This window comes from Nematolebias whitei, chromosome 16 (assembly GCF_014905685.2).
Source record: "Nematolebias whitei isolate Nwh7 chromosome 16, NemWhi1, whole genome shotgun sequence".
NCBI classification, from domain to species: Eukaryota; Metazoa; Chordata; class Actinopteri; order Cyprinodontiformes; family Rivulidae; genus Nematolebias; species Nematolebias whitei.
Genome location: NC_056513.1, coordinates 1,671,148 through 1,698,459, shown reverse-complemented (window position 1 = coordinate 1,698,459; position 27,312 = coordinate 1,671,148). Strand labels below are relative to the sequence as shown.

Below are 27,312 nucleotides of genomic sequence, written 5' to 3'. Positions count from 1 at the left end.
GTGATCTTAGCATTCAGAGCTGCACTCCCTCCACAGCCATTAAACCCTCTGAGGTAGTGCTAACTTAAATAAGAAACAATAGAAAATGATTTAAAAAGTCCCATTAGTGTGAGCAAATTAGAGGCCTAACAAGTCAGCTGGGAAGGGCAGGGTCTCGTTGCATTTTGAGCTTGTTAAGGGTCTTCCTGTAGCTTCCCTGCTGTGTTGTTGCCTTTTGGAAAGACACACAAAAGTAGGTTTTGTTCCCACTTTTTTGTTTCAAGACCAAGAGATTAAATGGTTTCTTCATCCTGGTGTGTGCTCTTGCTGCAGCTTGTTCTTCTTGCTCTAAGGAAATGTAGTCACCAAAAATGTGTCTCTCTCTGACGGACAACTTTCTGCCTCCCCAGCAGCCAGAAGTGCCAAACCTAACGTTGAGTCGTTATGAGAAATGGACAGTGACATTAAAGTCTTCTGAGAAAAAAAATCTCATTATCATGACATTTTGGTCATATTTATTATTTCTAATTAAAGGTATTTGGTATTATACTAATAAAGAAATTATGCCCATTTCACCAAAGCAATAGTTTGATAAAACTGGGTTAATTTATTCATTATTTGTTAAATATTTAATTTATTCATCTCTTGTTTACTGTAATATATATATATAATATATAAAATCAGTTCGGCCGAGCTCACAGAGTTGGCGTTGTCCTTGGAGTGCCGGCTGCACGCTGTAGCCTCACTCAGCTCCTCATCCAGCTTTCTGCTAACCCAAACATATGGTTCATGGGCAGAGTTAAATCTCAGCCATCGTAATAAAAACTTCCATAACCTTTGACTAAAAATTCCCAATCACTTGGGATCAAATCGGTTCTTCTCATCCTGAACATTTCGTTGAGCTTGTGTTAACCTGCATATGAAAAGTAAACAACGCAACATCTGTTGGAGCCATTCTTCCAGTTTTGGAGGCACCGAGTGCTCCTGTGACCACCTTGACTCTCCACAACTTGTTTCCTCTTTCAGCCCAAGGTATTTCTCAAGCTTATCGTCCTCCTCCTTTCTGATGTTATTATGGATGTTACTGGGGGTGCTCAGTCTACTACCACTGCTTTCTCCTGTTGCCTATCGTCCACCACAATGTCCAGTTGGTTAGCCATCACCTGTTTGTCAGTCTGGGTCTGGAAGTCCCACAGTATCTTAGCCCTGCCATTATCCACCAAGGCTGGTGGAGTCTCCCACTTTGACTGTGGGACCTCCAGTCCATACTCAGCACAGATGTTCCTGTACATTATTCCAGCCACTTGGTTATAGTGTTCCACGTGTGCTTTGCCTACCTGGATCTTACACCTGCTGCTCTGTCTTGTCTCAGGGACATTTTGCACTGCCTGCATCTTAGGTCTTGTCTGGTGTGGTAGACCCTGGCCTCTGTTGTTCTTGTGCTGCCATGATTAGTGCCTCTGTGCTGTCCTTCAGTCCATCCCTCTCTAGCCTCTGGTGGATTTGTTGATGTGAGCCACTTCCTCAGTCTGCTGCTGGTACGTGCCGTGCAGAGCTTGTCTTTCCGTGATGGCTCCCCTTGTTCCTCCTCTTCCACACGGTTTTCGCTGCTGCCTGAGACTTTCACTCATTAGTTAATTATTGATGGCTTACCTCCTGATGCAGGATCTTCATTGTTTCATTCTGTATAGTGGCTGGAATAGTGAAACGTTCACTGGTGCTCTGCCTCCCTCTGGGTGCTGGACTCATTCTAGTATGCTTTCTGTCATTTTGTAATTTGCAGTAAAAAAAAATCTCAGTCACATCACATTATTGGATAGTCCACCTAATGCCCGGCCTAGATAAATGACAATATATAAAAAAAGGAGTTGATAAATAAAATAAATAATTAACAAAGCATTTTGAGATGAGCCATTTCTCCTAATTTTCTGTAAAAAGTTGCTCAGCTTTAACTGAAGACTGTCGCAGTGACGTGCCTAAAGCCAGACGGTTTTGTTCTTTCAGTGTTTACAGAGTTGGTTTGGTGGATTTCTACTGACGACGTCTTGTGTTTACAACATGAAGTGAAAAGTGGAGTTGAAAAGTGAACCATTGACAAGATCTAGTTAAAAATATTTTAAGAGCAATATCAGTTTTAAGAAAAACTCTTGAGAAAAAATCTGAAAAAATTAAGAACAATTGTCACTCCTTTGTTGATTAAAACAACTTCTTAATGGTTTTAAATTTGAAATATAGACTCTAGCATCATTTCAAACAGCCATATATAATGAAACAGATAAGTTTTGTAAGAACGATATAAACCGAAGCTTAACTGTCGTGCAGTTTGTCCCAATGGATAATCTATATTTGTATATGTTTTCATTGTATGTCATGGCAACTGTTTCACAGTCAACCTGTTAAATACTGACAAATTAAATGAACTTGTTATAATTAAATTACTGTAATCTTTTGTCACCTTCCTCCTTCATCCTGTGGCGATCTTGTCCCTAATTTCTGGCAGTGTGTCATGACGCACCACGTTTGGAGGTTTTATGGGTTTAGACCCACGTTTGCCTAATGGCTGCACCCACTTCGAAGAGTCCTCGGTGAAACACCAAAGTGAGTGAGGATTCTTGACATCTTGATCAAAGTCCCGTTAAAATAAAACGTCTTTTTTTTTTTTTTTTAAGATCTGACAATGAGATGTTGGATGCTGATGATGTATTGTAGCATGCATTACACTTATATGAAAATATATTTCAACAGCATACGTAATAACCAGTCCCACCCAGGATACAAATACTACACATAATAAACCATGTGCCTAATCAGCATGCAGGCAGAGTGCAGTTTATCAGTCCCATTGAAACCTCACTGCCATTCACCATTAGTGTATCATATTTTCTTAAAATACTGTGAAGGAGAGAGGAAAAAAGCCAATTTCTTATTCATATTAGAGGGGTGGTTTTTTTATTTTTTATCAGACTAGGGATGATAGGGGTGAGCAAATAAAATTAAAGGTTATTAAAGCAACCATACACTGATCAAAGTTGCGCCCATAAACAGATTCCCCCAGATTCAGAGCAATTAGCCGCAGCAGTTTGGAAAAGTTCTTTCTATCTCCTCCTGCTTAATAATGGAAACTAGAATACCATCAGGGGGAACATGCACGGAGGCTAGAAGAAGATAGCTCTCCCCTGGCTTCATGTTCAACAGATTTTAGTCCCACTGTAAACAAATCCATTCAAATTCAGTTTTACCATGACTGTGGAATGCTTCTTACACGTATTTTTAAATACATGAAGTTGGTACGTAACATACCAAAAGTCACATCACGAGAATTAAAACAACGATATGAATAAACAATCATTTACTTTGAAAACGCTGCTGCTAACACAGATAAGGTTTATTGTGTTCTTCCAGCAGAGGACCAGTTTCATTTTCTCTTGTTCTCGGAAAGTACAATTAGCTGTTACTTGGCTTTTGATTGTGGGAAAGACAAACAAGCATGCACACGAACAACGGCCACACTCGTACATTACAGAGTTGCTTCAAATTGCTCATGGGGCATTTGTAGTAATAAATGAAAACATTTTCTAAGTCCCATGCTCCAGGGTTACCTAGTAGTACCTACTTAGCATATCATGAAGGCATCCATGAGGCCAGTAAATGACCACAGGAAAAGGAGACCTACCTGTGACCCTGCATTTTCGCACATCTGTCACATTGATTAGGTAGAAACAGGAAAGTGTGAGTCCGTGTGTGTGTGGTGCAGTGTGAGTGCATGTGAGGGGGTGGGGTCACATGGAAGCAGCAGCTACTGAGCACAAAATGTCATTAAGTATTCATAAGTGAGGTGTAGACTTTTGAACGACCTCGTTTGCGAGTGTGTTTTTGCCACTATTTACATTTGCATGGCACTCAGGGAATTCTCAGCTGCCCTGCCACACAGGCAGTGCCCTGAGCTTTAAACAAACATGCATAAAAGTGTACATGATTTGCCACAAAAATGTCAAAGTCAAGGCTGCTCATTTGAATACTGTTAAAAAGGACTGAAAAACAAAAAGCAGAGTGAGAATAAGGGGCTTTTTACCCCCATGTGAGTTGCCAAAGGCAGTGAGGCGATATACAGTACAAACATTTTTCACCTGTTATACATCTGTGTGCAGAGTGTGTGCACAGTGGTTTGTTCAGGTTTTATCTCTGCTGCATTTTGTCTTTAATTCTCTATATATTGTATGATTATGTGTGCAGGTCAGGTGGAAAGGTACACCGTGCAGAGTCGTGGCAGCTACGACAAGAGAACAGTGATGCCGTGTGGAATGAGCTGGCCTACTTTAAAAACCTCACCAAAAAACTCTGCACTGAGAAGTAAGTGGCCTGCATTCAAAATCATCTTGAAACATATACAGCAGCATTGGGTAATGTACCAGCATTTGCCTAAAACAGTGTTGTCTTCCATGAGTGCATGCAGACGCACACAAGCACAGTGTTGGATGTTAAAATGTGGGTTTGCCCTTCCCAGCGTCACAGCATCCATCTAGTCTGCTACGTCTTTATTAGCCAGCAGGAGCAAAGGCACGATCATTAGACTCTACTCGTTTGTAAAACTGGCTGTCCAAAGTTTACAGGGGAACCTGCAGGAAGTAAAGTCACAGTTCAGAAACACTTTTATCTCCGTAAAATAGCTGGAAGAATTTAGAAAAGTCCTGTAAGTTCCAAACCAAGAGTCTGCTGTGTTTCTAGCTTTAGTTTTAATAAAATAGTTCACGTTCTTCTACTGTCAAATATGTAGTAGTACATGGATTAAAGTTCTCTGTCTCTGCAACGGGTTTCTGTCATTTTGAACGTGGCCAGGAAGGATTTCCATCATCCGTAAAAATGAGGGGGGGACGGGGGGTGTCTTGTTGTGGTCTTGTTAAACCCATCCAATCTAATTATGATACAGGGATTAAACTGGTCCTACTGTCAACAAATAAAGAGAACCAGAGTCATAGTTTTACCCGATCAGAGCAGGGCCTTCACGGGGAGCTCAAGCAGCGTTCCCAACGTAGAGACTGCAGACGAGAGCACCAGTCAACATGTTCCAAGGAGGACACCCCGCTTCCTTATTGGAACCACCCACACCCCCATGAAGGTGATGACGTGTAATAAATTATTAAATGTCTTTATATCAAATCTGTGTTCCCACGTGACTAATTCACTGCAGCTGGGGGAGATACTAGAACTGATGCACCATTAACCCCCGCCCCACACCTCGCCTCCAACTTACCCTGGATTTTCGTACCTGAAATCTAACTTTGTATTAAACGTTAGTGTGTTTGGTGCAACACGTATTGGTGGTGTGGTGTCTGCAGTCCAGTGCAGCGAGGAGCGTCCAGATCTCTACACTGGAGAAACCAAACAGCTTCACAGATGCTCAGCACAGGAGAGCCAGCTCCTCAGGACAAGACTCAGCTGTTCACCTACACCTCAGGGATAAGGGACACTCCTTTGAGGACCAGAATGTTCACATTTTGGATTAAGAACACAGATGGTTTGAGAGGGGGGTGAAGGAGGCCATGTATGTAAAAAGAGAGAAACCATCCTTAAACAGAGGAGGAGGTCTCAGATTCCAACTTTCAAGAACCCACAATGCAGCTTTAGGACCGATACCCAGTCAGTTTCACTTGAACCACGACCTTCATCCAGGTGACCAGAGTGGCCCATCTGTGAGTCGGACTAACAAAGACTCTAACAGACCTCTGTTGTTAGAAGTGAGGACAACCTGCTTGTGTCAGTCTGTAAGATTAGAGAGCACCTCAGCCTTTTAACTTGAACCCCACACTTGTTTCTTTGAACTGAGAAAGCTTCTCGGATGAGAAGCGAAACGTCTTCAGCTACAGAATAGAAGTCCAGTTGTTTTTGTCTTGAACCTTTTTTTGGATTTACCATGTCCTGGATGACTGAGCGTCTTCACCAGCAACACGTATGTGTAACGTAGGCATGTGACTAAACCCCTGGCCTTCGAGACAGCACGCCACCGTGGGAGAACACAGAAAGATGAAATGTGCCCCAGATTATAGCAACGGTGTGTGTCTCCACTCTCCAACAATGTTTTTGTTGTTGTTCTTATTCATGAAGTTTGTTTGGTGAAAGCGTCAGTTTCAGGTGTTTGGAGTTCACCAGAAATACAAACTTAAATTCCACATGATATAGCAATAAAAAGGTGTTTCGGCTTTTTGGATGTGCTAAACGTGCTTATATTTTGAACCATACTGAGAGGTAACTGTTCTATGAAATACGTAATTCAATAAATGATCAAATATAAAAATAAATAGCATTAAATGACTACAGGTCTGAAATCCTGTAAACGTACCGTACTTTTCGGCTTATAAGTTGCGTTTTTTTGCATAATTTGCACGCCCTGCGATTTATACGCCAAAACGCCATATTTATCAGTCAGAGTTTCTTTGTCATTCACACCGTGGAGCGAAATTTTGTACACAAGGTCCCAGTTACATCCCACAATAAAAATATAAAATAAAAAGAGTAATAAGATCTAAGATAAGAAAAACATTAACTAAAAATATGCTAAGCACTAATAGCATAAAAACAATACGCCGAACAGCAGCACAAACATGAGTCTGTGTGAGCAGATGAGGATGAGTGAACACAGCGACATGAAATAGTATTATATAATATAATATTAATATAATACTTATGTTTTATTTCTATATTTATAAACCAACTTTTGGCTAAGATACGACCGTTTTCATTAATTCTGACTGAAAATATTGAACACTACCATTTTCAGCCGCTAGATGGCACTCAAGTAGCATAGCATGCTGTTGTGTCATGTAATAGGTAAAAGAGGCTATTATTGACACAATCAGCTTGCCATAGCTGCCACCTTCATCTGCCTGGAGCAACCATCAAATCAGCTTCATTTTGCTGCGCTGCCCCGGTGAAATGCAGCTAATTTTACCATTAAAGTGCATTTATTAAGTAAAAATTCAACTGAGACACACCTTTACTATAAAGTCGAGCAAATAAATAATTTTTTCAGTTGCTTATCTTGTTAAATTTCGATGAAATGCACAGTGAGTCGTCTCTGTGCATTCCTGTGTCTGCGTATCGGCTTTGGAAAATGCAGCTGATTTGACTGTCAAAGTGCATTTATTAAGCAAAAGTTAGACTGAGACACACCTTTACTATAATTTTGAGCAAACAAATAATTGTTTTTAAGTGTTAATCTTGTTAAATTCTTGTTAAAGTCCTCCCGTGCACGCTCCTACGGCCACCATTTGGCAGCCAATCTATTTTTGGCACCACACCGGCCCACAACGTGTTGTCATCTTAGTAAATCTAGAGTTTTGTCATAAAGTGGGAAATTAAAACTTTGTAAAGTTTATTGTGAACAACAGAAGATACCGCAGAATGTTGTGATGACCCACTGGCAGTAGTTTTTACATCGTACAGACCATTCCAAACTGGTGCACACTTAACAGAAGTCAAACGTGTGACCGTCCTTATTGAAAGGGATGCTTGTTATTTAATTTCTTTACTTCTCTTTGTCTCTTTTCACTCTTGGTTTTATATTTGCCCTGTTAGTTGTATTACAGTATGTAGCTGTAGCTATTGTCCTGCTTGATCCAGAGAACAATTTGTAACTGTACCTCAAACAATGATCCTCTGTGATAATACATAAAACCTGGCCTAGAGCAGCAGTCTATGTCTTCCCCCACCACCACTCCCCCCTACACTATCACCTCTTTTCAACTTTTCCATTCTCTATCCTGTGCCTCTGGACTCTCCTCTTTCCCTCTTTCTGCTTGTCTTCCCAGTTGCCTCCCAATGGCCCTCTGTGATTCTGCTGTAGGTTGAGGCCAGAATTCTGATACCCCCTCCTCCTGCTGCTTTCCCCTCCACTCACCCCACTGCCCTGTCCTCCTAATCCCAGCTGAGCTCATTATGATATAGCCCGGCTGCCTCTCTCCGAGCCTGAGCTGTCCGAGCTAATTACAGGCTAGTAGCCCTAGTCCCGCCGATGCTGCCTGTTAAGGGATGTCCATTTGCCTGCCTGCCTGGTCACGACTAAAACTGAGCAGAGCCGAGCTCTAGATGGTCAGAGGGCGGGGTACATCAGGGTGAATAGACAACAGCAAGGGTCCTGCAAGTACCTGCAAGGAGATCCACAAGGGATGGAGAGCAACTGGCCTCTTTCCTAGCTGTTTGACTGATCTGTTTGTTGGGGTCAGTGTTGATCTCCTCCTCTCTATTTGCCTCTGACAAGCTCCACCTCATCTCTCCATTTCTTGCCCATGGACTTCTCCTTACTTGGGTGGTTGGTGCAAAGTAAACTCGGCTGAGATCTTGAAATTTGTACTTTCAAAAACTCTGTTCCAGAGTACACATTTAAACACACATAAACCTACAAGTTCACTTCCAATCTCACTTGAAATTTTATCATGTTCAAGTGTGACCAACCATTCATTCATTCAACCTTTATTTCTACAGGCTAGCCTCATTGAGCCGCGAGGACTCATTTACAAGAGAGACCTGTTCCAGACAGAACATCTAAAGTACAGACAACAAAACAGTAAACAATGAAAACAATAAACTACAGTAAAAATACAGTTAAAATAAAAGTAGTGTATAAAACAATAAGTCAGGGTGAAATACTAAAAACAAGAACATATTTGCTTTGATTTTTCTAATGACATCATCAAATGTTTGAAACCCCTTAAAGAAATAAAGGAGGACAACTTCACTTCCTGTTGCAACGTGTTCCAGGTGCAGGAGCCGAGTAGGAACAGGCCTTTCTGCTGAGTTCAGTCCGCACTGAGGGAACGCTGCAGGTAATGATGGACTGAGAGCGCACGCTGTAACTGCACTGACGACGTGACATGTGGGAGGAGATATAAGAAGGTAGCAGACCAAGGAGGGATTTATAGATGAAGATGAACCAGTGCGAGAGCCTACGTGTAGATAATGACCAAGGAGTACAGGGTGCAGTCATGGTATGGAAGTTACAACCAGTTATGGATCTTAGCGTATCAAGATAGACAGCGTCCAACATCTGCAGGGAGCTGGCAGGGGCATGCATGTAAATAATGTCACCGTAGTCAATGGAGGGGAGGGAGGGAGAGGTTACAAGGTGTTTTCTGGCATTCAGAGTTAAACAAGATCTATTTCTGAAAAAGAAACCCAGTTTTAATATCAGTTTCTTTAGAAGTTCCATAGAAGCTCCACCACCACCAAGTGTATCGCTGATGCACCAAACGCTTCTATCATTTTTGTTTATCCACGGGCGCAGCCATGGTTGCATGTTCTGTCTGTGCATGCATCTTGATTTCTCCATTCAGTAAGAAGGTGGAGCTGCACCTTAATCCTTGCTTTAGTGCTTAGGGTTAATGAGTTCCCTTGCAGATGCTCTTCGCTGAAACCGCTAGCTTTTGATCCTCCACTGTTTGCTGATGAGAATGAGTGTTGAATCGTATTTGTCCAGTGCAGGCATTACATATTATTCCAACTTCCAGTTTCTGTCTGTGAAGCTGACACCTCGTCTACTTTTAAGGCTGGGCATGTCTTTCCATTTTGATAAATCCTATAGTTAGTGTTGGCTTGGGTTTCCTGAGCTATCCTTTAGTTCTGCTGCTATAGGCTTAGACTGCTGGAGGACAAACTGACCACATGTCCTCTCTCTGCTGCTGTCTTTACTTGCTGTACTCTACCTGTTGGTATTTAAATATTTCAGTCAATAATTGGATACTTTTACTAATTGGCTTTTAGAATTTATGTAAATGTTTTTGTGTAGTACCCTGAGACAACTTCTGTTGTGACTTGGAGCTATAGAAATAAACTGAACTGAACTAAATAGAATTGAATAGAATATTTATTTGGACAGAATTAAGGATTTCTGAGTAGAGGTTTGGTCTTTGGCCTATGTGACTGTCATTGCTGGCCTACTGTGTTCCTAGTGTGAGGTCTTAGCTCTGCACCAGCCATTAGAGTGGGCTTTTAGTGTTGATCTTCATGTTTTAGGTTGAGGCATTGTTATGCCTTGGAGCCGTCAATCCGAGAGTTTATAACTCTCATAGAGAAATACTGAGTGAGGTTGGTAAAATAACCCCCCCTCTTTTTTTTATTATTAACATTTTTTATTTTTTACTGAGTGGCATGTCTTGCCACACTGCCCTCCTTGCATGGTCATGTGTAAGACACTTTGTGGTAATGGACCTTCCATGATTGGTCATGCCTTAAGGCACTCCTCATAACGCCTCAGTTGGCATACCTTACACTGGTTTCAAAGAACCAGTGTTACCCTAAGAACCCAAAGGTTTTCCATCCCTGTTCTACTCTATTCTTATTTTTCTATTTTTTTAATTAGCTGGAGGGAGCCATTAGAATCAAGGGACACAAAACAAGGCCTTCCTAACCAAACTGATTAACCTGCTATGTACAGCTAACATGTTTTTTAAATGTCAACCAAGAGTGGAAAACTGTATTTTTAGCAAGCTGTAGTTAGTGTATGCATAAAGTAGAAAACAGAAACACATGGGCCCAACGGTTAAAGCTTGTGTTTCCATTGACCAAACGGTCATAATTGAACTTGTGAAAGGTTATGCAAGATATATGTTTGCTATGATCCACTAATGACTAATTAGATAAAAAGTTCATGGCTTGAATTTCCAAGTGTCAGTCTTTAAGAATGCTCTTTAAGTGCTCATTTTATTTCCTTGTTGTCATAAGGAGTTATGTATTTTCTCACCTTGTGCAGAAACAACACCTGTAAAACACATTGTTGATGAGTATTTCCCACGTTGTATTGCTGTTATAATTTCTGCATTGTGGGTCCCTACAATATAACGAGAACATTATCAAATTCTGCCCCCTCCCATCTCTAAACATTTAAAGTAGATGGAGAAGGAAGGTGAATCAGGTCGTTTCTTTATTGCTCTTTTATGAGACACAGACAACCTGTTCTCTGTTCGATGACTTAAAAATTAATTAGAAGCACATCGTTTTAAGCTTTACACTTTCTCCATTTGATGTCATGATTTTAATTACCATGACATCTTTAAAATGTTGAAATATAACATTTAGATGTTAAAACTGGTAGTTTTTTATTGCACCAGCTCTCCTATGGATTCAGTTTTCTTTACATCGGAGAATCACTCTTTTCTTGTTCCTCTTCTTTTTCATTCAGTCAGCTGATGTACTTACCGTACTTTCTGGTCTTTAAGCTGCTACTTTCTTCACAGGCTTTGAACCCCGTGGCTCATAGAATGCTACAGCTAATTTATGGATTTTTATTTTTTTATTTTTTGACAGGCTGACGAGCTTCCTGCTGCCAAAAACATTTAACTTGGTCTCACCTGGGCACTCACATAGCTGCCCACTACACCTCCCTTCAGGGGCGGGTCCCCGTGACTTTATTTTACTGTTTAACACACAGACAGAGTGGAAGAGGGGGTTCCCCCCTCACCATTTTTCTCCTCCCCTCCCCGTTTCATTGGTTTGACTGTGACCTGTCAGATTTTTTTTACAAACTTTATTTACACAGGTTTTATCAATACGCGTCTCTCATTGGGTCCTCGTGACTCAGTGGCACGACCTCATTGGTTCATTGTGGTTGGCTGTTGGTCACATGGCCTCAGGGAGGGATTATGGGTAAAATTTATGTTCATTGTTAATCATTTCTGTTAAATGTTTAGCTGTAAAACACCACCTGGTGGTTGATTCTTGATCTACAACCAGAGCTGCACATCTCTCAGTAGCTGTGCTGCCACTCATGTTACAACGTGAACAACCCCAGTTTATATTTGTACAAAGTAGTTTGTTTGCTTTTTAGTGTGCACGGCTTATATTCGGGTGCGCTCTATAGAACGGCAATTACGGTGCAGTAGTCCCTCGCTACTTTGTGGTTTGTTTATTGCGGATTTGCTCTATTGCGGTTTTTCAAAATAAGATTGGACATGACCCACAATTTGCTGAGTGATGGATGAGCCGCACGATCGGCATGGAATTTTTATTTAAAATAAATTATTTTAAATGATTTAGCACCTGCAGCTCTTTTGTGCAGCCCACACTGCTGCAGAAACAACTTCCTCCTGTGCAGCCCTTACTGCAAGATCTGCGTGATCAGCTGATCTGCGTGCAGAGCGGGAAAGTGGGCGTGGCCAAGAACACTTGCAGGTGGCAAAGAGCAGCGGAGGCAGGGAGCTGAAGTCATGACATTCTGTGCTTTTTTAGAGTGTTTAGAGTTTTAAAACATTGTTTAGAATATTGCAAGAGTGTGGGAATGGTTTAAAATGCTTTAATATCTTTCTATATAAATACTAAAATAAACTACTACTTACATGTCAAGGTGGCCGAGTGGTCTAAGGCGCTGCGTTTAGGGCGCAGTCTCCCCTGGAGGCGTGGGTTCGAATCCCACTTCTGGCATACTTTCTGCAGCACGGTGGCGCAACTGGTAGAGCTGCTGCCTCTCATCGAGCTGGTCCTTGGTTCAGATCCCGGTCCGGGGGCCTTTCTGGGTGGAGTTTGCATGTTCTCTCTGTGCTGCGTGGGTTTTCTCCGGGTGCTCCGGTTTCCTCTCACAGACCAAAAACATGCATGTTAGGCTGATTGGTAACTCTAAATTGTCCCTAGGTGTGAGTGAGCGAGTGAATGGTTGTTTGTCTCGTTTGTCTCCATGTGTCCCTGTGATGGACTGGAGACCTGTCCAGGGTGTACCCCGCCCCTCGCACTGTGATTGCTGGACATGGGCACCGGCGACCCCCGTGACCCAAAATGGAATAAGCGGGTAAAGATAATGGATGGAAGGATGAAACTACTACTTACTCCGGTACTTGTACTACTATTCCTACGTTGCTGTTTTTCACTTATCGCGGGTCTTCAGGGTACAGATCCCCCACGATAAATGAGGGACTACTCTACTCTGTTAAACAATAAAACTGTGAACTGAGTTTGACAGGAAAAGTCAACTAGGCACGCTTTACAGTTTTGAAACTTTTTAGTATTTCTTAGCTTTCTCTGGACCTTTAAGGCAACAGCCACAAAAAAAATAAAAAAAATGACACCAAGGTTGTTGTTTTTTTTAGTCGTGGTATTTTGTTGGCAAGCAACTATGTGCCAAGTAGGGAATAAAAGATGCTGTGGGATGATTTCATGTGCCTCATTATGCATCTGTCTGCAGCAGTCCTTGTCCGTTCTTGTTAAAATGTTGTTAAAGTCTGTTGGTAAAAGAGGCAGAGATTATTTAGATTCTATAAACAGAATAAACACAGGCCCTTAGATTTAAGACAGTATACTCACATGACATCAAAGCATAAATTAAAAAGCGATTACTGTGGAAAAAAGCCTTTGAGATAATTTACACTGCTCCGCCGCAGAGAGTGACCATTATGGATGTGAACCTCCCCAATAAGCGACGTTGACTGTAATTATGTTTAATAAAGTTTGCCCTAATGTTACTCATATTCCACCATTTTTTTCTCCTCTTTTCATCTCGCTAAAAAGTATTAGAAGTAATGAGAGTCTTTTGCCCTTTGGACCAGGGCTTAGCAGGAGGAGGGACACACACACACACAAACAGAATGATTTATGTGCGTTTCTAAATTGGGCAAATAAGGTTTTCCCCTCATTATTTATTTGGGAGATCATTTACCCCATTAAATAAAAAGTAACATAACTTTACTCTTAGCGTGTAATTATGATCTAAACTTCAGCATCAAGTTGTGTTAAAAGACAAATAAGGAGCTTAGATTTAGTGATAGCATAAAATAAAAATGTGCTTATTTACTTATATTCACATTATTTTATATATACATATGTATAAAATTGTATATAGTTTGGTAAGTACATCTGTTTCATTTGTCATATACAGTAAACATTTGAACCTCATTTTATTTCATGTTTGGACCCCTTAATGCTGCTTTAAAACTAAAAGAACCTTCTGAGATCTTTCCAAGTAGTCATAAAACAAATATTTTTGTACAGGTTTTTTGTTTTTGAAGTATAACAGGAAAAATGTAGTTTCTTAAGACCAGCTGTTTGCTCCCGCTGCCACACTGCCCTCTGCTAAAATACATCATGGAGGATGTTCACAAGTTCCATTTGTGCAAACAGCAGTGACTTACCCGCCCATATCGGTCCGAGTCAAGATCAAGGTCCTTTATTGTCTTTCGCATCATATGGGGTACATGAGGCGGAATGAAATTATGTACACAGGGTCCCAGTTACACCCAAAAATATAGTATATATTTAAAAAAGAAAGTATACAAGGATCTAAGACGTACGTTAAACAATAATAATATACTATCAATGATAGTAAGTGCTATGTGTTGTCATCATTATTGATAAAATTAGTTCTCTGCATTTAACCATCGCACCTGAGATACACCCAGGTGGAACAGTGGGCAGCTATGTAAGCGCGCAGGGAGCAATTAAGGATTAGGTGTCTTGCTCAAGGACACCACGACATGTGGACATGGCGGGGAGTCGAACTGCGACCTTCTGGTCCCAAGTCGGCTGCCCTACTTCTACCCATCTCGAGTAGACTTGCATCCTGAGTTAAACCTTGTGTAACTCCCTCCACATACCCCTAAAACAATTCTTACCCTAGTGATGAGAACATTGGTGGCATTTTCAATTTCTTTCTGTATTCCTTATTTATGAGCTTTTCTGTTCCGAGTAAAACCAGGGAGAATGGTTTGTGAAACCCAGCGGCTGCAGCAGATGTGCACACGTGTGACTGACCGTGAGCAGTTTGTGCTATAAGCTGTGTTCTGCACAGGTGGGGTGAGAGCGAATCGTGTAGAGTGGATGGCTCAGGGTTGAAGCGCTGCGTTACAGCGAAAATGTTTATTAAAATGGGCAAAAGAGCAGCAAGACACAAAGGCATGTTGTTGAGCACATCATTACCAAATATATGACCAGACTGTTGCATGCTGTTTCTGATGAACAACCTTTTTATTTTTCTGTGTACAAACTTATACTGGACCTTAAGTAGAGCAGCAAGTTAATCATCCTTTGTCTCAAGAAGAGTCAGTTACAACATGATGATTCCACCACCAGGTTTCCTGAACATCCATTCTCTGTCCAGGTGACACACCAAGTACCTTCCTACCTGTCTCTCTAATTACTGTTGCTGTAGTAGTCCAGTCATCTGGAAGCTCTTTCTTACCACCCAGAGCCTTTAACAGCTCCTCTCTGAATTTATCACAACATTCTTCCTTCTTCATCTTCCACCATTTGGTCTTCTTCTCTGATTTGACTCTTCTTCACAACAACAGTCATTCTACACACAACCATCCGATGCTGTCTGGCCACGCTCTCCCCTGCCACAACCTTACAGTCTCCAATCTCCCTCAGGTTTCCTCTTCTACACAGAATGTAGTCGACCTGCGTACTCCTTCCTCCACTCTTATAGGTCACTCTATGCTCCTCCCTCTTTTGGAAACAGGTGTTGACGACAGCCATTTCCACTCTCTTGGTAAAATCCACCACCATCTGTCCTTCCTGGTTTCTTTCCTTGACACCAAACCTACCCGTCACTTCCTCATCCTCTGTTTCCTTCACCAACATGTCCATTCAGGTCTGCTCCCATCACCACTCTCTCCTCCCTGGGAATACTCTCTATCACTTCATCCAGATCTTTACAAAATATATCTTTCTCCTCCTCATCACATCCAACCTGTGGAGCATAACCACTGACAACATTTAGCATCAGACCTTCTACTTCTACCTTCAGACACATCACCCTCTCTGACACTCGTTTCACCTCTACTACATTCTTTACCAACTCCTCCTTCAGGACCCCCCCTACTCCAAGTTTCTTTCTATCCACACCATGGTGAAACAGTTTGAACTCTGCTCCAATGCAGCAAGCCTTGCTGCCCTTCCACTTGGTCTCTTGGACACATGAAACATTTACCTTCCTTCTCAGCATCATGTCAGCCAGCTCTCTACCTTTGCTTGTCATTGTCCCTACATTTAGAGCTGCAACCCTCAGTCCTACATTCTTCACTTTCCTCTTCTCCCTCTGTCTCCTGACATGTTTCCCTCCTCGTGGTCTTCCACTAACAGGAGCACAATTTCTGCCGTCACCATGTTTGTCAGCACCGGTGGCGGTCCTTGGTAACCCGAGCCTTGACCGATCCGTTATGGTTTTGTTTTGATGAGCTTGTGTTGTAAATGGGGGTGTAGTGGTATTCCATCTTTTTAGAGTTATGATGGGAAACTGGAGGACTCTTAATGGGCTTCATTTGAAATGCAGTTTCTTTTCTGTTTGATATATTTCTTATCTTTCAACAAAAGTGACTGTTTTGTACATGAACGTTGGTATTAACACTCTCGGCAACTAAAAAGACATAAAAGAGAAACATGAGAACAAGCTCTCTCTGCCACTGTTTATTTTAGCTGACTGGTCTCATAACTGGCTTGGACACATGCTGGTGCCCTCATCGACTTATGGAGGAAAATCTATGCAATAGTGACATCCATCTGCTTTGTTGCCCTTTGGTCCAGAGCATTTGTGCACTTTTTTTAAGCCATATCTAGGAGTTAGGAAGGCCTCTGGACTGTGTGGACTCCAATGGTTATTACATCCTTTTCTTGTGCTGTGGTAATACATTTTCCCATGAAAGGTTCTAGGCATTTGCACAAAAAAATCAAATAGGTTGAGTCAAAGGATTAGTGTAAGTTAAATAGCATTGTGCTTATCAAATTTTATGCAGTTTTATAGCCCAGTGCTTTAAGATAAAACGTGCCTTAAAATATATTTTTTTTAAAAAGAGCTGCTTTTTGCAACAAGGTTAAATTTGGGAAGAATGCCACTACAGTAGTTGGAGTTTGATTGTTGTGTTGTCTTTGACTCCGTGGAGCAGTGGGGAGGGAAATTAGGTGCGTGTTTCAGGTGTTGTTGTCTCTGTGGGCCTTTGGATAACCTCAGCAGACGAGAGTCGGCTCCTATTAATAGCTTGAAAGTGCAAAGACGAGCATGGCTCCACATAATTAGCCTTTAGCAGGAATCAAGCTAATTGCAGAAAGGTAATTGGGTACACTTTACAGCCTGTTTGTCTGTTAAAACACACACGGTGCTTTCCTACCTCAACGTTTCATGTTGCCGTCACTTTGATTTCTAGATAAGGTAAAAAAAGTATTTTAACTATTTCATTCCTTTAGCATTTTTTAGGTAGGTAATCCAGCACAAAAAGAATAAAGCTAAAAAATTATAAGTTTCTACCAAAATAAATTTCATAGCTGAATAAATAGTAGCATTTGTGTGGGATGTGAAAGATAAAAGATATATACACTGTTAGTGCTATAATAAATTATCGATCATGAAAATGTCATTTTAACATTAGTGCCATCAGCTAAATGTGTTTTATAAGGCTGGTTAAAACAATATTAAATAGAGAAAAGTCAAGTCATATGTTTTAGGTTCTAGTTGATCTTTTTCTCAATCTTCTTTTTAAATGAACAAAAAATCCACTTTAACAAACAGAAAATGTAAACGATTAGGGTGAAATAGTTTATCACTAGTAAATATATTAAATATTTTAACTTTGTTTTGTTTCCTTTTGTGTTTTTTGTTTAGCTCTTGTCCTATTTACCAGTTTTAAAATGCACCTCTGCTTGAAAGGTCATACAAAACTTAAAGTGTCGTATTTTACCATTCCTAAACAATAACCTTATTTTATTTATTTATTCATTTTAAAGCTTAAATTATTAAAAATTCCACCTTTTTTGGCCTCTAATAGTGAGTTTAAGTTTGGTTGATTGTGTGCAGAAGGTTTAAACATCGTGTGTGTCTGCAGAGCCGGCCTGGAGGAAGAAGTGGACGTGCTGCGAGTGCAGGCTGCGATGGACCGGGCCTCAGTAAAGGAGCTCCACACGTGTCTTACTTACAATCACCGAGGTAAAGCCTCTTTTAATGTCATGGTTGGAGGTAGAAGTCAACCAAACAAACAAAAAACATCATCTGATGATTAAAACAGCGTGTAAGTTCGGTCATCCAGGTAAATAAATCACAAAAAAAGTTCCGTCAGGTCATCTGGATAGATTCTTCTTGGAAAAAACGTTTCGTCTTTCATCCGAAAGATTTGGTTTGTCGAGGCCTGACAACAAAATCTGTCGTATAAATTCAGTTCAGTTCATTTCTAAAGCTCCAAGTCACAACAGAATCGTCTCAGGGACTGAACAGAAACATTCATGTATAAAATAATAATTAACAGAAACATTCATGTATAAAATAATAATTGAACATTATTTATCTGAGGAGCAGCTTTGAGTTTAACTCCATCACTGAACTCTCATCTTGAACAAGCATGAAGGCGACAGTGGAAAGAAAAACGCCCTCATGAGGAAGAAACCTTTAGCAGAACCAGGATCAGGACAAGAGGACCATCTGCTTCGACCGGCTGGGTTTGGTAGGAATAGATACACAATGGCAGGTCAAGAACCACATTTTAAGATAGAAATAGTATCAAATGAAAACTTCAATTTTAACAATTAATTTAAGAAATGAGGTGAGTTAGGTCAATAGCACCTTACTGATGGGCTTTATTGACCTGGATAATTGAGCTTACATACGTTTAGTGAGGATCTGTGTCTTCTTGTGCGTCTCCCTCCTGAGTTCGTTCCTGCTCCTCAGGGTTTCTTCCTCGTGTAATCAGCTCCTGCCTTCTCCACCTGTTGTCCTGCCCAGGTGTTGTCGTTTGTCTGTCCTTAACGTCCCTGTTGAAGTCTGCGTCCCTGCGCTCCTCGTTGTCTGGACTTTCCCCTGTCTCCCTCCATGTTCCATCTTTCCTCCGTGTTCATGTAAGTTTGCTGCCCTGTCGGGCTTTTGTTTTCTTTAATTAATTGTCTCATTATAATCTCTGAGTCTCTGTGGTCTGCCTGCACTTGGGTTCAACATATAACCATCAGAACGACACACTTAAAAATAAATAAATAAATTATATATAGTATTATTATTATTTTTTGTTTATTTTTATTTTTTTTACCATTTTGTCCAGGTTGTCCTCAGGCTGGTTTGGTGAGTAGCAAGTTGGCCATCAGACCTAAAGCATCTTATGCACTGAAGATCATTGTTGTGGACTGATGGTCCTTCCTTCATGTGTGAAGTCAGTTTCTGGGAGCTCCGCAGCAGGCGGGCTGGAACCACGTCAACAAGGTGCTATTTATAAGACAGACCTTGGTGGCAGGCCTCAGACTGATGAAGTCCTCAGAATGAGAGACGAAACATTTCTTCCAAGAAGAATCTGTGCACATGACTTGATTTAACTTTTTTTATATGTATAATCATTTGATGGTATTTTTTCTACAGTACATTTTCTATGTTTTTTCAGGAAGTAAGAACTTGCAGCAATTCTTCACAGTTTTGTTTATTTTAGTATTTTTTCACGATGCTAACCAATAATTTATGCTCACAGAAGGTAAAAGAAAATGCCAAGGCTTCAACTCTGACAGTGGAAAACAGGTTGTCACCTCTGGGAAATGTGCGTTAACGAGGAGAATTAATAACAGAACTCCCAGTGAAATTACCAGAGCAACTCAATTAAGACTTGATCAACTTCTGGCAAATTGACTCGGAGATCAAATGGTGTCCATCTTGTCTGCATGCATCATCGTCAGTGTTCAAAGTGCATCTCTTTTAATCCAACCTGTGACATTAATACTGAACACTTCAGCAGTGACCCTAATTAATTAGTTCAATAACAGATCTCTTCTAGATTCCTTTCATTTTCTTCACAGCCGGTGTCTGCTAGCGATCCGAGCCTGTGATTTAAAGATAACTAATTAAAATACTGGGTCTGTTCCTGTTGGTGGTCTTGATAGAAATGCTTCTTTCTTTCCTCAAACTGTGCAACACAAACACCTGCGTCGTTGATCGTCTCCTGATCATGGGCCATTTTTATTTATTGTAATTTAGTCTGAAAAGAGCTGCTTAGCTGATTTTTTTAGATTTACTTGTCAAACTAGTTCTACCAGATAATTTCACTAAGACAATATTAAATGTTGTCCATGGACGAATGCCGTGTTACACATTGTGGACGTTAAATGATGCAGCACATTTAGCCCAAGACCTGAAAATGAGGAGTGTGTGTGAAATGAAAGTGTGAGAGACCACGGTGTAAGGAACTCATGTGACCCAGTCAAAAGGGAACAGAGCTGGAGTCGAAGGCGAGACCACTAACCGAAGGGGGCAGATGAAAGGAGCTTCTGAGCTGTAGCCTGTAAGGAGACACGGGAAGAACATTAATGCAGTCGGCAGTGCCAGACCCTCCTTCAGTGGCAGTGACTGGGGAGGCACCACGTCTTATCAAGGTAGTGCTGAGGTACCAGCTCCCACGCCACTCACGCTGTAGCTGGATAATTGTCTCAGCCTGGTTCGTGCACCAGCAGCCCTCCTGTCCTGTTGCTGCTCCTGGTGAATTAATGTGACACTAAGGAAGAACAAAGGGGCCGGCTAATTCAGTGTAACAAACTTTCCTGGGCAGCGCAAGAGAGCAGCAGCTGTTTTACACCCGAACCGTCTCCTTCCTTTTTGTAGCTTATCCTCAACCAGGTCCTCAGACCTGGAGAGTCAAGCTCCTAAATATTTGATGTTTTTACTTCACTCTACAAATTGTTCTGGTCGTCTTGTCATGGAAGTTTAACAAGAGAACGGAAACCAAAAGGTTTTATATTGGGAGTGGTGGTGCAGAGGTTAGAGAAGGTGGGCCTGTGATCGGAAGCTCGCCGGTTTGACTCCGCTGATCGACAACATCAAAATGTGGGTGCAAAAGGTGCAACACCCACCCTCATTCGCCCCACTCCTTGAGCAAGGCCCTTAACCCCCACCACCTGCTCCCAAACAGGTCCCTCATGACAATGAGTCCTCGTGACTCGATGAGACCACCGGTATAAATAAAGTTTTAATAAAAAAATAAAAATAAGTATTGCTTTGCAGATAGTGACACACAAGCTTGTAGAACTGTATACAATTCCTGAACACTTGGACTTTTTGCTGCATTCTGTTATAAAACCTAAATTACGTTTTCCAGTTCCATCATTGAAGTTCCCAAAATAAAGCAACGTGTTGTTGTTGTTGTTTTTCTGTGGAGATTAAATGTCCTTGGAGTAAACTCTGTGGACTACAAAGCTCTGCAGCCCGGGGCTGCGGGTTCTTCTGGGATTCAAGAACTGTTCTTGGTTTGTCTAAGATCCCTAGAGACAGGTTGCACATAGGAAGCACTAGCTTTTGCTTTTGAACACTGTTTTTATGTTTCCTTGCGGACGATTGGATAAAACACTTTTCTGTTAATCTAAAATAAAAAGGTTGCGTTTGGTAAAATTTTCAAAACAGGAGAGACTTTTAGCTGTGAAAATCCTGTGCTGTGATTGACAAAGGAAGGCAGAGCTTGTAAAAGAAATGAGACCTTACTAATGTTAATTGATTTAATGTATCCTTTTTATTATTATTCCATTGATTGACTCACTTGAATTTGACACAGTGTGTCACAATAACAGGCTTTGTTCCTTTCTGCAGAATTGCTTCAGCAAATGACAGAGGAGCAGCGGGTCAAAAGCAGCGCTCCGATTAAGGCTTGTGTATCTGCAGGCCAAATGGAGCAGCCATTTAAAAAGGTAGGGCACTGCGCCATCACTAAGTGCTCCGTGTCATTATCAATAAAATAAACTACCAGCAAGATCTCGCTCACAAAATTAGCTTTTGTTTTTTCAGGTGCAATTTAAATTTTTCTTACTTTGTTGTCATTTTAAAATCATGTGTCATCCAGAAAGTACTTTTTATTTTCACAGAAGAAAATCTATAAATAGTGACAAGCGTTTCTTTGAAAATGGTATTTAATCCTACGTTAGAGGTGCTTTTACTGTGTGAATGTTTATGAAGCACTCTGTCTACGGTGATCCATTTTTCTTCTGTACGTTTTTCAGCATCTTTCTCATCCCACAGTTTTCAAACTATTCCAACAAATCATGAATCAAAACGTTCGGCTCTTTCAGGATGATCCTGCTGTGGCTTTTGGTATTGGTGCAACTTTAGCTTTTTGAAATATTTAGCCTTTTTTGACATTTTCCTCTCTTAGAAAATGAACTGAGCTCATTTTACATCTTTCACATCTTTACATGTGTTTACAACCTTTTACTGCTCCTTTCACATTTTGTTCTGCTTCAGCTTCTTTCAGCTTCCTGTCTTCAAATTTAAACTTTTTTCAGCTAATTTCAGCTACTTTTCAGCTGTTTTGTGCTGCTCCCAGATTTTTCCTGCTAACTACAATAGTTTTGTTCTTCTTCTAACTTCTTTCTGCTAATTTCAGCTTGTTCTGCCCCTTTCAGCTTATTTCTGCAAGTTTCAGCTTTTTCTGTTATTTAGCTACTATTTAGCGGTTTTATGCTAATTTGAGCTTTTTCAGCACTTTTTTCAGCCCTTTCTGCACTCGCTCTCGTGCAAGGCGGATGCCTTTTCTCCCTCTCTTGTTCTCCTCCTGCTTTTTTTGCTTTCTGTCTGTGTATCAGAGCTCCTATTACACATATTCCGAAACGAAAACTACTGTCATGGATCTGGTCAGCTGGACTTTCAACGCAATTGACAAAATCTTTTCAGCAAAGCAACATTGTCCTGGAGAGCCCTCATGCCCCATTGAGACTCACGCGGCAGGATACGTCATGAATCCGTCATGGATCCGTCATGGATCCGTCATGGATCCGTGGGGAGTTTGGGAGCTGATGTGTCTTTTCATTTTGTCTCGGGAGGATGCCAAATATGTTTATATAATTGGATTCATGATAGTAGGGCTTCTGCTTTCTGGCATCAATGGATTCCTGTTATCGGCTATTAAGGAAGACAACGGCAGCAGTTTCATGGCAAAACTGCAGAGTCTGTGTGAAGGTTTGGCTGATGCGTCGAGCACTCAAAATCAGCTGATTTACGAGCTAAACCGTAAGAAGGAAGCGATCTGTGAGAATCGCAGGCCACCTGCGGCTTCTGGGACTTGCCAGCATGTTGGAGACGACCTTGGAGGAGGCTCATAAGCACGGACCAGTGGAATGCCCACAAATCTGTCCATTTTGGATCGAAAGTACCAGCTGGACTCAACTCAAGGCGGACAAGAAAAACGCAGTCTGCCTGAAAAAATCAACAACTGTGGCTTAGTTGTATCTGATTCCCCCGTTTGGCCTCGAAAACAGGCTGACTATCAAATTTCTTCTGGGCTATGTGTAAACTAAGGAAAAACTTTGTCTATCGCACCCCCCCCCCCCCCCCACCCACACACACACACACACCCCTTGAGAACTTCTGTGAAGGCTTATCAGAACTGTGCCAGCTCACAACAGGACTATGGCCTATCTGGAAGTGCTTCATGGACAAATCTCACCATTTTGACGTCCAATCATGTAATGTGTCTATAAATGTTGCTGGTAGAGTTTTTATGTCTTAAATCGTGTCCTGATAGGACACGATGTGAAGAGATCTTTTTTGGTTCTACCACCCTTTTCTATCTAAAACATGGTCTGATAAAGGATAAGGGGCCGTGCTCTTGTAGCAGCAGCAACGTGCACTCCATCCATCTTTCAGACGAACATAATCTCACTGTATCTCGGTACAATGATAATAAAGTTTATTCTGATTCAGATCCTGATCATTTCCATTTTTTATGCTTTTATGCTTCTTTCAGACATTATTGTACAAACGTGTTCTTTCTGCTTTCTGCTGCTAATTTAAGCTTTTTCTACCTTTTCAACTATTTTTAGCTAATTTCAGCTGTTTTTAGATAAATTCCAGTTTTTCTTGGTATTCCTGCTATTTTCAGCCTAAATAACTTCTTTCTGATAATTCCAGCCTGTTATGCTCCTTTTAGCTTTTTTCTGCAAGTTTCAGCTTTTCCTGCTATTTCAGTAACATTTTAGCTGTTTTGTGCTAAATTTAGCTTTTTCAGCTAATTCCACATTTTTAGCTTATTTCAGCTCCTTCCACTTCCTTCTGGTAGGTTAAGCTTCTTTCTGCCCTTTCAGCTATTTTTTGCTAATTTCATCTGTTTTAGCTATTTTTTGAATTTCTGTTCTCGTTTTAGTTTATTTAAACCTTATTCAGCAAATGTTTCTTCTGTTAACATGATTTTTCTTCCATTTCAGCTACATTTCAGTATGTTTTTAGCTAATTTCAGCTGTTTTTCAGCAAGTTTGTCAGCAGTAAGCATTCACACTACATTTTTGCAGGAAATGAAATGTTTCTCGTTTTATATATGCTTTTAAAAATTCTGCTCGCACGTATTCAAACGTTGCTTTATTTCTTCTTTCATGACAGCAAATCATCAGGAATGGGAACTGTCGTCTAATTTAGTTTGAAAGGTATCAGGCCACGCCAGCAGGCAGTGTGAGAACCAAATAAAAGGAGAGAATTGCCTGGAGGCACAAACCCAGCAGGCAGCCCCTGTTTTCTTAAACAGTTTCCATTGAAGATCTAACAAAAAGACTAAGTGCTCCTGGTTGCTGTCTAGTTAAAGAAGCTCGGGGTAAAAAAGGTGCCAGTCAAATGTCCGTAGCCCCGAGGGAGGAGGAAATCCCTCGCGCTGCAGGTCAAATCAAAAAGCGGCCTACCTCATCAGTTCTAGCAGAACTACTGTGCCTAGATAGGTTTAATTCAAACGTATTATCACTTCACTGTAAAGAAAATATAATGAAATAATTAGTTACTAACGCTCCATGTTTGATACTTGCAGACCGAGCAGTTGGAGCGGAGGATGCAGTCGCTGGAGGAGCAGATAGACGGGCTGACGGAAGAGAAAAAACTTTTACTTCAAGCCAATAAAGACTTGGCCCAAAACTGCCGCACACTCCAAGCTTCCATGAATCATCTGCGGACGCAGGAGGCTGTCCGAGAAGAACTGGCCCGTGCTCAAGCCCTGGCCCAAGAGGAACAACACTACGGTGAGATCATGGCTCTGAAAGTCCGACTAGCCACGTCTCAGAAAGAGATTACCAAGCTTCATCATCAGCTGCTCAAGCTGAGACGAGAACTGGGGATTGTCAGGGCAGCCGGAGACTTCTACAGGAATCGTGCAGCAGGACCAGCGCAGGCTTCTGGGATCGCTAACAGCGTTAGCAGCAAGGTCAAGCTGAAGGCGGCGAGGCACAGAGGTCTTCTACACCAGCACCGCCACCCAACAGTCAGCTCCAATCAAGCCATCAGCTGCCAAGGCCGCAGCCCCAGTCCCACTAAGGACGAGTGGGAGGACATGAGCGTGGATAGGTAATGATGCACACGCACAGACACTTCCAAACCCCTCATTATTTTTAGGAGCTAAGAAGTGAGAGGAAGGGCTGGCTCAGTCGTGGGGGTACGGAGCATCAAGGGGACAACGTGCATATGCAAAAGCGTAAGCAAATGGGTGATTGAATTTCATTGTCTGTCTAGTTGGTATTCAGGAGCCAGAAGAAGAATGTGTGCAAGAATGATAGAAAGAGAAGGAGAGAGGAGGGAGAATCTTCTGTCAGATCCTTTGAAATATCCTGGGACGGCTTGCTTGGAGCTTATTGACTGAAATTTACATGCAGAATTAGCCACCTCTGTACACAAAGTTGAACTGATGCCAGAAAAGCCCTGGGATAAGGGGGCCGCCGGAGCCTTCATACCTTCCAGTGATGCCATTTTCATGCACTAGTCACGCTAGCCCGAAATTGACAGTTTGGCAGTTTGATTTAATTTACTGGTTCTTTGCATATTTACGAACCCCCCCTGACAGCACTAAGGATCCCAGTGGAAGGACCCCCCCCCCCCACCACCACCACCATTTATAGATGCACAACCATATATGCTTGGAAGCTTACCACACCTTGTGTCTAGTTATGTTGGTTATCTTGTGGCGGATCAGTTAATGTGTGTGTGTGTGTGTTTTCATGTGTGTGTGTGTGTCCAGCCACCCTTTAACCACCTCCTTCCACACACATGCCAAGCCACACCCCTCTCCTCTCTTCTTGCTTTAATTTGGTTAGATACATTCTATCTTACTTATACCAGATATCTCCAAGCTGTTGAACACCCTCTACATTTAGAACCATCGGCCGTTATTATTTTATGTTTCATGCTTTAAACAAAACGTTCCGCCAACATCTATAGAAAATTGATTAGTCATATCAAACAGTTTTGTTTTTTATCTCTCTCCTCCAATACGTTTTTTCCTCTCTACCTCAGTCCTGCCAACTCACCGTCTCTTCACCAACTAATTCATCTCACTGTAATCCACCCCAGCTCCATCCACTGGAGGCCATTTAACACGGACTGGGTGCAGCAATGCCCAGCTTTCCTAATGCCTCGCTATGTGGCTAATAAGCAGCCGTCTAATAAATGCTTTACCTGAGAGGAGGATCTAAGCGGATTTGTGAACACAGGGGTTTAACCTGAGATGTTGTCTTATTTAAGGCACCTGTCAATTGATTTGATACTGTAAAGCCTTCTGTGTTTCTTATCTTTCAGACACATTTTTACTATAAGCTCTCAGAAATACAGTGTTTTTGTTTTAGGAGCTTTAGCCTAAATACTTCCAAATAAAAATGTTAGGCTTAGTATTACTGGCAAGAGTTATTATTTTATGTTGTTGTTTTTTTTTTTTTTTTATTATTAATACCACTTGCTAATTGTTTAAGTTTTTAGTTTTTAGATGTTGCTGACAATTTTGAAAGCATCTGCATTATTTCTTTTGAGCAGATCAAATTAGGATCCAGTCAGTACTGGAACTGAGTTTAGTCCTGCTCCTTTGTGACCTCTGCTCCTTGTAGCCTCACTGTTCCACCTCCTCCCTCTCATTCACACATGGACTCTGTCTTACTACGGCTGACTTTCATTCCTCTTCTTTCAAGTGCATACCTCCACCTCTCCAAGTTCTCTTCCACCTGTTCCCTGTTCTCACCACAGATCACAATGTCATCTGCAAACATCATAGTCCACGGAGATTCCTGCCTGACCTCATCTGTTAGTCGGTCCATCACCAGAGCAAACAAGAAGGGGCTCAGAGCTGATCCTTGATGCACTCCCACCTCCACCTTGAAGCTATCTGTCACTCCAACAGCACATCTCACCACTGTCCTGCTGTCCTCATCCATGTCCTGCTGTCCTCATCCATGTCCTGCTGTCCTCATCCATGTCCTGCTGTCCTCATCCATGTCCTGCTGTCCTCATCCATGTCCTGCTGTCTTCATACATGTCCTGCTGTTCTCATCCATGTCCTGTTGTCCTCATCCATGTCCTGCTGTCCTCATCCATGTCCTGCTGTTCTCATCCATGTCCTGCTGTCCTCATCCATGTCCTGCTGTTCTCATCCATGTCCTGCTGTCCTCATCCATGTCCTGCTGTCCTCATCC

At 41.5% G+C, this 27,312-nt stretch overlaps 1 protein-coding gene and 1 non-coding gene across 2 annotated transcripts in view; both read left to right on the top strand.

Annotated features, from left to right (window-relative positions):
• The window catches only part of cntln (centlein, centrosomal protein), a 66,295-nt gene extending 41,087 nt beyond the window's left edge, over positions 1-25,208 (top strand). The window contains exons 13-16 of the mRNA XM_037690415.1: positions 4,213-4,329; positions 17,766-17,866; positions 21,482-21,579; positions 24,675-25,208. Coding sequence (XP_037546343.1) covers positions 4,213-4,329; positions 17,766-17,866; positions 21,482-21,579; positions 24,675-25,208 — 850 coding nt within the window. The remainder of the gene's footprint in view (positions 1-4,212; positions 4,330-17,765; positions 17,867-21,481; positions 21,580-24,674) is intronic.
• trnal-uag lies at positions 12,305-12,387 on the top strand. The gene has a single exon. It is a non-coding gene; the product is annotated as a tRNA-Leu (tRNA).
• Positions 25,209-27,312: the final 2,104 nt, after the last annotated feature.